Source organism: Atta cephalotes, assembly GCF_000143395.1.
Source record: "Atta cephalotes unplaced genomic scaffold scaffold00066, whole genome shotgun sequence".
Lineage (NCBI taxonomy): Eukaryota > Metazoa > Arthropoda > Insecta > Hymenoptera > Formicidae > Atta > Atta cephalotes.
Window position 1 is genome coordinate 754,393 of NW_012130130.1, and position 10,702 is coordinate 765,094.

General features: G+C 29.4%; 1 protein-coding gene across 1 annotated transcript in view; it reads right to left on the bottom strand.

The window, feature by feature from the left end:
• The window catches only part of LOC105623871, a 22,509-nt gene that overhangs the window by 2,457 nt on the left and 9,350 nt on the right, over positions 1-10,702 (bottom strand). Inside the window, exons 3-4 of the mRNA XM_012205244.1 lie at positions 8,726-8,827; positions 4,077-4,905 (exon numbers count right to left, since the gene is read on the bottom strand). Of these exons, the coding sequence (XP_012060634.1) occupies positions 4,077-4,905; positions 8,726-8,827 (931 nt within the window). The remainder of the gene's footprint in view (positions 1-4,076; positions 4,906-8,725; positions 8,828-10,702) is intronic.

Consider the following 10,702-nt stretch of genomic DNA (forward strand, 5'->3'; position numbering starts at 1 on the left):
CTCTCTCTCTCTCTCTCTCTCTCTCTCTCTCTCTCTCTCTCTCTCTCTCTCTCTCTCTCTCTCTCTCCCCCTCCCCTCCCCCCCTCCCCCCTCCCTCCTCTCTCTCTGTGTGTGTGTGTGTGTGTGTGTGTGTGTGTATGTGTGTGTGTGTGTGTGTGTGTGTGTGTGTGTGTGTTTTTCAATCTTTCATTTCTACATAATTTCTTACAAAAAAATTTCCTGTGTTCATATTACTCCTAAGAATGCTCATATTAACCTACTCAGATGATAATATGAACACTGGATGGATAATAAGAGCACCAGCAACCATTTCAACATTTGCATTAAAATAATCAATTTCAATACTAAGATACATAAAATATCAACAAATCTATCAAATGGTATGCATAAAATTTTTTATTTTTCAATATGCTAGATATATGAAAACATAGATATATGTTTTCATATATTTAGCATACTGAAGGTGCTCATAATATCCTATAGTTACGAAAAGAGATAAAACTAGTATCTGCCTACTTCGCATATCCGCTTTTAGTGGAAAGTTCTCCCTCTGCTCAGAAGGAGGGACTTTCTTAGATTTATTTGTACCTGTTAGGTAGGCCAAAACAACGATAATTATTTTTTACTTGCCTGCGGTGATCACTTCAATAAGATCTTATAACTTTATTAGTTTTACGAATATTGTTATAATTTGAATTGAATATTCTTGAAATGTGAGTCTTTAAGAAAATGCAAAAAAATTAATTTTTTTCAATCCAATTAATAAAAATCGATTTTTTTAAAGCGAGAACCTTCTTAAAGTAACTTAGTGCAATCAGGCTTAAGTAGAACAAATTAGTTTTTTTCTAGAACAAGATCATACTTATTTTTTTGGTGAATAATCATCAAATCGTGATATTTTTTCAACTTGCATGTTAAAATTTTCGCATAACAGTAAATACTTCCATAATATTTATAAAGTTTTAGTAATTCGACGAATGTAAATTATAGGTTTTAAATATACACTGGAACTTCGTAATAGCGAATTTCGAAAAATTCTTTCCGCGCTATGAACAGCATGAGTAGGGAATAACAGTAGCCACTAAAATCTTGAGTTCCATTGTTTTTGAAAAAAATAGGGACGATCTCTTTATAACATTCACCCACGAACCGCATGCGAGGTCTTAATATATCTGTATAAATAATTAAAATTTTCTAATACAACACTACTCAAATACAACTTTTCTTACAAAATTTAAATAAAAACGCTGAATATAAAATTTTCTGTTTATTTAATGAAATTAACACATAAAGTACATAAGCTACGATTATTTTTTTTCATGGCTGTAAGTCTGTTATCACATCCCTAAAGAAAATTTTTTTTGCAATTCTTCATAAAATTTTTCAGAATTCCTATATAATTTTATCATAACTCGTCGACTTGTGTAAAATATAACATGATTTCGTCATTGCACGTTAGTGCAGTGTAACATTATCGTGTCTTCTAATAATCTTTTATAAAATTTTTCAAAGTTTTTATACGTTATTAAAACATTTTTCAGAATGCTGAAAGTTTCTATTTCTTCTAGATTTTATATACATATGTAAATTTTGAAATATATTTTAAGATTTCTCATTCTATATAATTTTCAAAGAAAACTCATAAAATCTAAAGAAATTTAAGATATTTTCTATTTTTTTTTAAATATTAATATAATTAATTAAAAATTAATTAACTTAAATATTAATATAAATGCATAAATTTAATAAATTAAAATATCTTCTACTTTTTAAAATATTAATATGCATAAATTTAATATTTAAATTAAAAATATTCATAAATTTAAAATATTTAAAAATTCTTAAAAATGAGAAATTATGAAAATCTTTTTTCCAACCAAGAATAGACTCGGTTATTTTTTCATGTTTTTTTAAGACTTACGTATTTGGATTCGCCACGATTGCAAACGGCGAACATATGAAATGGAACTCATAGAATGTCTTTATCAAAAATTAAATAATTATATAATTGCCACGATTGCTACATATTTAAGGTTAAAGATGATATTTTATTAATATTCGAGTTTCTAGGTTTTCTAGTTTGCCCAAAGAATCCATGTAATTGTTTCCGTCTATAGACCGAGATATATATGAAGCGTCTCGAAAAAGATAACTTTAAATGTTCCACTTCTTTCAATAGAAGTCTTTCGAGACACACAATATATCCTATACTATACATTTCGATGTCGTGAACTCTGTGTATTTCAATTGCTACACGAATCCCTCATCGAATGTATGTGGTCTTTTGTGCTGGCTTGGAAATGTATCCTGTAGAACTTTCGCCGATTTGTTACTTCCACTTCCCGCCTAAGCATCGGTAAGATGAAAGTTCTTATCGTCCATAAGGATATAACCATTTGTACCTGTATCTGGCCGGACGTGGATAATACGCGAATGCATAGACCACTGCAACAAAGAGCACGATTGCATGCAATAAAATTGACTAATAAAATTGATTTTTTTATTATTAACACATAACAGATATTAATTTATCACGAGAATGGAAATATATATATTAATTCTTTCCAATTTACTAAAAACTAATTTATTTTATGAAGATAGAGAAGTATAGGCCGATATTTATAGTTGATTCTTATATTTAAGATCATTTTAAGTATAGCCTTAAGATATCTTGAATCACATGCTATATTAGTATCTTAAGACATTACTTTAAACAGTCTTAAAATATAGATGGATTATGAATATCGACTATAGTTCTTCAAATAAATATATACTAAGCATAATATTGAAAGTATGTACATGTATGTATCAGATATAAGGCTGATATTTCATCGTCCGACAAATTTTTCGAGAATATTGATTGGTGGATTGATTGACATGGAAGATTTTTAAAAACTCGAGAGAAACAGATTTTTTTTATTTCAGAATAAAAAACCGAGAAAAAGCTAATTTCTTTTTACTGGTAAAAAATAGATTTTTACCGACAAAAAACTATTTTTTAAATATTCTGAAAAAAGGATTCATTTTCATAAATATTCGTTCGTTAAAATACTTATGTATATGTTATTTCGATATTATTTAACATTTTTTGTCTTTGTAACTTTAAATATCAATATGGAAATCTATTTGCCTAATTAATAATACTTTTTCGAAATTGAACTTAACAATATGTATATCCATTTTGATTGCACTACATTTTGTTTGTTTATGGTCTGCCTTTTCACAGAAATCTTTTGAATGTAGCAACTAAATTCTAGAATTCTAGAACAAATATTAATTTAGCGTCAAATGTTCACAGAAAATATCGAGTAAAAAATTTTCGAGGCCAAATTAAAAAACCTTTTATTATAGATTTTTAACTTAAAGTTTCCAGTTTTTTTAAAAATAATCTTTATCTCTACTCGAGAACTTTTCAATTAACATGCTTGAAAAATTTTCGATAAATAAAATATTAACCTAATAGACAAGTTTTACTCCAAAGCAATTTTTGTTTTTTGTTTACGAATAATTGCAATAATTTTGGACAAAGTTTGTCCCCATGGGTATATGTAGGGGAGAATAAGAGAGAGCACTCTTTAAATTATTTTGTAAGAAAAAATAATTAAATTATGAAAATTATTCTTACAATAAAAAATTAAACACTCATTGCCTAATTTGTAGGTCACATGTTACTCATAAGAAAGTTTGTTGAAAATTCTCGAAAGTTTTAATAGGTTTTGTGTGAGGATTAATTTTTTCCTTTTTAATTGAAATCCTAGATATGCCCATGTTTGTCCTATTCTGTTTATTCTGTTTTGCCTATCTTTCTAAAATCTTATATATTTAAAATATCACATTATATGAATTGCCAGAAAAGCATATACTTAATTTTAATACACACATTGAGGATGAAATACGACGTTTATATTGCTAAATACGTCGATTTATGTACTTTCCATTTTACTATTTGAAAGATAGAAATTTCAGTTCTAAAAAATATTCGTTTCACTCCGTCATACCGTTGTAAGAACTTTTTTGGAAAAGGATTATTTACATGTTCGCCTACTTATCGTCGACGCCGTTATTTGGTTCTTTACAGATGGAACTTCTGTAACGACGCATAACGTGCAAGTCGTTTGGCAAATGCTCGTCTTTGGATATTCCTTTTACGGAAATTATCCAGCGTGTCGAAAGCCGAGGTCGGTATCAATGATCCTTGACTCCGCCAGTAGTAAGCTGACGGCATCGGACTTAAAAGTGGCACTCTCAATGGGCCGCCTAAACTACCATGAAGGTGATTCATGAACTGAGATTGCCCGTAAAAGTCCACGTGTGGCTGCAACTTGGGTAAATCAAGGGAGTCTGAATGGCCCAAGAGAGATATCTTCAAGGGTGCGATTTGTGGTTTGGTGTCTACAGACAGACTCGCGTACACTGATGTATCACTGTCGTCATGTGGCAGTTTGGACGGATCCAGAGAGCCGTGCGAATTCGGATATTGGATTTGCTGCAACGGTGGGTATTCCACGTTCGGCTGGATTAATAGATTTGGGTCCAAGTCCAGATTCGGAAAGTGATGATGCGACGTGACCTGCGATAGTTCAGGCCGCTGGTAAGCGCCGTCTTGAGGATTATCCTGTCCGTAGTTATGTGTTGGATAGCGTTCCGGAACACCGTATGTCAACACTGGATGTTGGGTGGGAGGATAAGAGTTTACGTTGTTGTTGGTGAGGCTGTCTTGGCCAGCTACAATTTGATCCTTTGAACTAAAACTACCTTTCGGCACACTGTTCAAGAGATTCTTGATAACGGAGCTTTTGGTCGAGTCCGGATTCTTTAATACTGCCACGTGAGTTTGTTGATCGTTGTTCTTGTCCAGGTCAGATTTCGTCGGTGTCACGATCAGCAGGCCGCCCTGGCCGTTGTCTGTGAACGTGACGTCTGTCAGTCTTGTCAACAAATTTATTCGGTACTTTATAAGAGTGTTAAGTTCGTTAGTCAAGTTGGAGCATAAAAGTTGATACTATCGAGTACATTGCGTATTAGTACATTGCGTTTGTGCTAAAGATATTATAACATGTCTGTCGAGCAAGTGCTAAATGTGAAACATGAACAATACAGTTCTAGATTCTCATAATACACGAATGGTACACTTACACATATTTGAAAGGAATTATCACAGGATTTGTCACAATACAATATAGTGCGCTTGTATCATGCTAAATTCTAGTAAATTTTGGACGTGATACACTAAGAAAAATATTTTAGTTATGCCAACAAGAAATATTAACAAAATGAATTCTGATTTATATCAATTAGAATTCTGATTATTGAATGTCTGGTTATCTCGACTAGAATGCATTTAACTATATAAGTGTCTAATTCGTTCTTTCTGATTAAGTGTGCCAACAAGTGACACAATACGACACAGTGATCATGTCATCTTTGTTTAACATTGGCAAACAACAAGGATGTAATGATCCACGGTGTCACACCGTGTCATTTGTCGCTTGTTGGAAGGTACATTAAATCTATCAGAATTTCAATTAATGTAACAAGATCTCTTTTCTAATGTACAAGTGAAATCATCTTACTTTTGTATGATTATAAGTTATAAAATATTAGGGATGTGCAATCTCAATCCGATTTTTTAATCGATTCGTTAGGGTTCGATTTTACGGCAGATCGATTCATTTAATAAGAAATTGATCTTTGAAGCGCAGGGATGAATTAAAAGATATTCTGATATATGATTTCATCCCTGTTGCTTATTGAACGTTGCTTATTAAACAAGGATAAAATGACATCTAAACCTGGCCTGTTATGGAACAAAATCGGAATGGATTCCGATCGGAATTATTCTGTTTCCCCAGAAAACACAATAGAAAAAATGTAGAGAATAATTGAATAATTCCGATCAGAATCCATTCCGATTTTGTTCTACGGTAGGTACTCCATCAGTAATGAATAACATAATACTTCATCTCTTTTATTTTTCTTTATTTTTACTTTTAACTGTCATCAATTCTTCATCATATTAACACTGTTGTTGATTTGATTCTGATAAGTATAGATATTTAAAAAGTCATATGTTTTCACGTAATTATTTTATTGTATTTTTGTTGCTATTAAATAAACATTTTATGATATGTATATAATTTTAAAAATTTAATATTTTCATTTAGATCTTTATCAATTTATTGAAAATTAATTCTACATACGTCGTGTTCCAAACAATTTAAAGTTATAATATCATTACTGTGCTTACACTGCTTACATTTACCATTTCGGATTTAGTAATGTTCATAGTTACACTTATTAATTATAACTGACAAAATATATTAATAAAATTCTGTTTTATAATACTTACTTAAATTTTATTTTATGACAATTGACACTGATAGTTAATTATATTGAATTTAATGCCTTTATGTACGATATTTTATCAATTTCACATCAGTGGTTAAAGACTGTAAATGTTAGATTAAACTTAGATTTTTAAATTAAAATTATTTTACTTGGAGGCAAATCAGAATCGTGTTTTAATTATTTTATTGTCTTTGTTAAATTTATACGATTGTACTAAAAAAATTTTAATTAAATCGATCTCTGATCTCCACTAGATCGATTTATTCAGCTCCGAATTTTTAGTAGATCAAATTCAATCAATTCAAGATTGATTCAAGATTGATTCAGAAATCGATTTAATTAATGGAGATTGCACATCTCTATAAAGTATCTTAAATATCTGATATAATTATCGTATATTACTTTTTCAAGTAATATATTTTTGTTGATGATTTCGACATATTTATATTTATATATCAGCGTTATGAAAACAGGTATACAAAAATTAAGGGGGCATATACACCTAGAGGTAGAAAAAAATCGATTTTTTTCTACATATTTAAAGTAAAATATAATGTAATATAAAATATAATGTCTTAAGAACTTTTTGTAGAATTATAAATCAATCCAGCGAAAAATAGAGAAGTTGTACGAAATTATAGACGAGGTATTATATATATTATAGATTTGAATGCTTTGAAGACGACAGGTAGTCGCGCCTATGACAGGATGATTCGAGTTCGCGCAGGTAAAAAAAAATCTTTCTCTATTCATTATCTTTATCAATAGCCTCAGAGCTGCATTAAAATTTAAAAATACGAACGATTAGTTGGATAACAATTTCGTCTGGACGAGCAATTGAAAAGGTTAGCAATCAAAAGTATAAACTGAATGTAAAACTTTAAATGCGTTTTTCTAAAAACGTAATTCAAAATGCGTGATCTATATCTTGAAGAAGACTCGACTGATTTGTAATTTCACACACTTTTTCCACGTACTGAAAACTAGTTTTTGACGCAAGATTTTTTTCTTACAATTATTATTTTTTTTCGTAGCCAAATCGAGTAAAATTTTTAATGAAAAATCGCTCTGTTAACTTTGACCAATTGCCATTTTATTCAAACGCAATATTTTAAAAAACATTTTAATCAAACGCAATATTTTACAAGCAAGATCTATGTTTCATTTTAAAACTTATGTATGTATATACATTTTGCTTTCAGACGAGTCGTGTGTGAGCAGCAATAGTCACCGCAAACATTGTTTTATAAAATATGACGTATGAAAATTTGAATAGTGACTCTATTTTACATTATTTTTTAATAAAATTTTAATGTTAAATAGAGAAAAATATCACCAATGGAATAAATCCGACTTCTTTATATCCGTTTTTTCACAAAAAATTCGCAAAATTAGGCTTCATTTTGATCCATCTAGATGTATATATACCTTCTTAAAAGAAATTGGAAAAGTATGTCAGGTCATGAAACAGGTTTTATTTGTAGTTGCTGTCTCTCGCCAACTTTCGGGGAAAGTGAAAGACCGCGTGCTAATACATTCATGGGAAAACATTCGTGGATCGTAAAACGAAATGTTCTTCCGGAAGGAGGACATTGACTACATCGGCGATTGTGCGATACGAAAGAGAGGAAAGAGAAATTCGGGCGAGTCATCAAATGAATCACATCAATGCGCGGAAAGAAAGATATTACTAAAGTATCAAACAATTTAGCTAGATATAGCTTAGAAAATATTTTTTATTTATAATTATTTTAGACTATCAAAATAATTATGTAGGAGTTTAAGCTAATTGCTAGATTATAAAAATATTTTTGCTACATTGTTCATCATGCTTGAGTTTCCTATATAATTATTTTAATGTTCAAAATTCAAAAAAAATTATTTTCAGATCTGTATATCATCCAATTAAATTTTTAGATATTTAAACAAAATTGTTCCTTCCGTGCATATTCCGCAAAAAAGTATCAAAATTCGATAAAAGATCGAAGATTATAATTTATATATATAATTTAAGATTATAATAAGATTATATCAACATTTGACAACAAAATTTATTCGCGAAAGCAATATTCCATTACTTCTAATAAATTAAGGAATATATCTTCTTCAATTTAATTGTTTCGAAAGAGAAAAAGGCTTTAAAAAATAATTTTCTTCTTGCTTCATATCGAAGCTCTTCTCTTTTCTCGAATAATTGCTTATTACAACATCGGAAATATTAGATGGAAGATATAATCATTAAGATTTCATCAGCGTAATTAATATTCTAAGTTAATTATCTCAGAAGATGCAAAATTACCTCAGAAGATGCAAAAAACGGAATTTGACTCAAAGGACTTTGCAATGTTACAATTACATGTAAAAATGCGAAACCTACTGTTTGATGGCACGCCGTAGGTCTCGTGTGCTGAGAAGTCATTAGGCACTTCGGAAAAATCATCGGAGTTTGGCGGTGATCCTGGGTAGCTGGGATTGTGTTCTGTAATTTTAAAAGTATATGATAAAATACTGTCATATATGAGAAGAAATAGAGATTTTACTTTTTTAATGAGATTAATTCAATATAATAATTATAAATCACGATATAATTATAAACGTACACTCAATAGTATTAGGTAATAATATAATGTCTGTATATATATTGTAAAACACTTCATTGTATACTTGTTTATTTTAAAGCTTTTTTATCGATTATAATGTTCGATTGTTACAGCTTTTTGAACGGATTTGAGAAAAGCGAATAATACTCATTGCCAGTTAGGTCTCGAACGTGTGATGCCGTGAATCTGGCTTCACGGATAATCAGTTGGCTTGTAAATACTAAAATGACTTTCTATTGCTATTATCGATATAAAATTATATCTTTGATAAATTTCTACTCGATTGAATATAGCATAGACAAGTAAGCATATAATAGAAAGTAAGGAAATGTGTCAAGTTTTTAGTATTTTATTTGCGACATATAATTTGCGTATGTGCATGCAGATGTTTAATTTTTAAATAGATTTATAGTTGATTTTTTATTATCATAAAAAATAATGACAAAAGCTTAACAACAAATTCTGTTCAGCAGAGATTGCATTTTATCTAGATATGAAAGAAAAAAATGTCTTTTTTAGGATTAAAAAATTTAAAGAACTACAGTTTTTTAACGTAAAAAACTTTTTAACTTTTTCTATCAAAATTGTAAAAAAAGATATAGAATTAATTTTTTTTATTAAAATGTTTAAATCTTTCGGAATTATCTTTCGTTTTTATAACTTTAAAAAGCGGAAATATTTTTGTATTGTTATTTATGAGCATATCCAAGAGCGTATCCATTTTCGAGGGGAACAGGAGGAGATTTATCAATTTTGTTATCATAAACAATAACTTTTTACGTTAATAAGTGACTTTTTTGAATATTTACAATGTACAAATGTCTCCTTCTCATTTATGATTTTAAATAGGAAAAATATTTACATTTTGTAAAACATAACTTTTATTTTTTTTTCTAAAAAAGTGTAGGTAAAATATAGTTATTAAAAATAAAATGTATAATTGTATAAATGACTGTAGTTAATATTTCAACGCATTCTGTTTTTAGCTCAAAAATTTTAAGAAAATTTTTCTATCTTAGTCATTCTGTCGAAGCTTCAATTAACAGAAGAAAAATTATACTTTATATATGGTCATAATGGGAAGCAGAATTAACAAAAGAATTATTTAGAAACAAAAGTAAAGTTATATTTTTTTTAATTAAAAATGAAAAAATGAATAAAATAGTTTGTGGAAATTGACTCCTATGAATACACTCACGGCGGTATCTAATGAGTTAATAATAAGTAATTCTTTTTAGCTGAACTTTTGCACCAGTTCATTTTCTTTTTCTTTTTAGGAGGAAAAAAGAGGAAAAAACATGAACTTGCAAAAATTCAGCTAAAAAGAACATGTTTTTTTCGAAACATGAATCTAATAGCGAATTCGATTGGATATACTAGTGCGCACTGGTACATATTAAAACAGTTGTAGGTACATTAATAAATTATAAAATACATATTCTAACAGCACAATAAAGTATATTGAGATTTAATCAGTTTTTATATTTATACTAAATACACATCTTTACGTTATTTTGTGTACGATAAGCTTAATGTGTACCAGTGCTCAATACGTTCAATCGAATTTGCTTTAAGTATCCATGATCATTACTGCTTATAATTGGTGATTGTACTACATTGTTTCATTGTTTATATCTACAAAGTTTGTCCCAAAAGTACCCGATTTGCGTATCAATCCCCCCTCTTCCCTCCCTCACTCTCTCTCTCTCTTCTCTCTCTCTCTCTCTCTCTCTCTCTCTCTCTCTCTCTCTCTC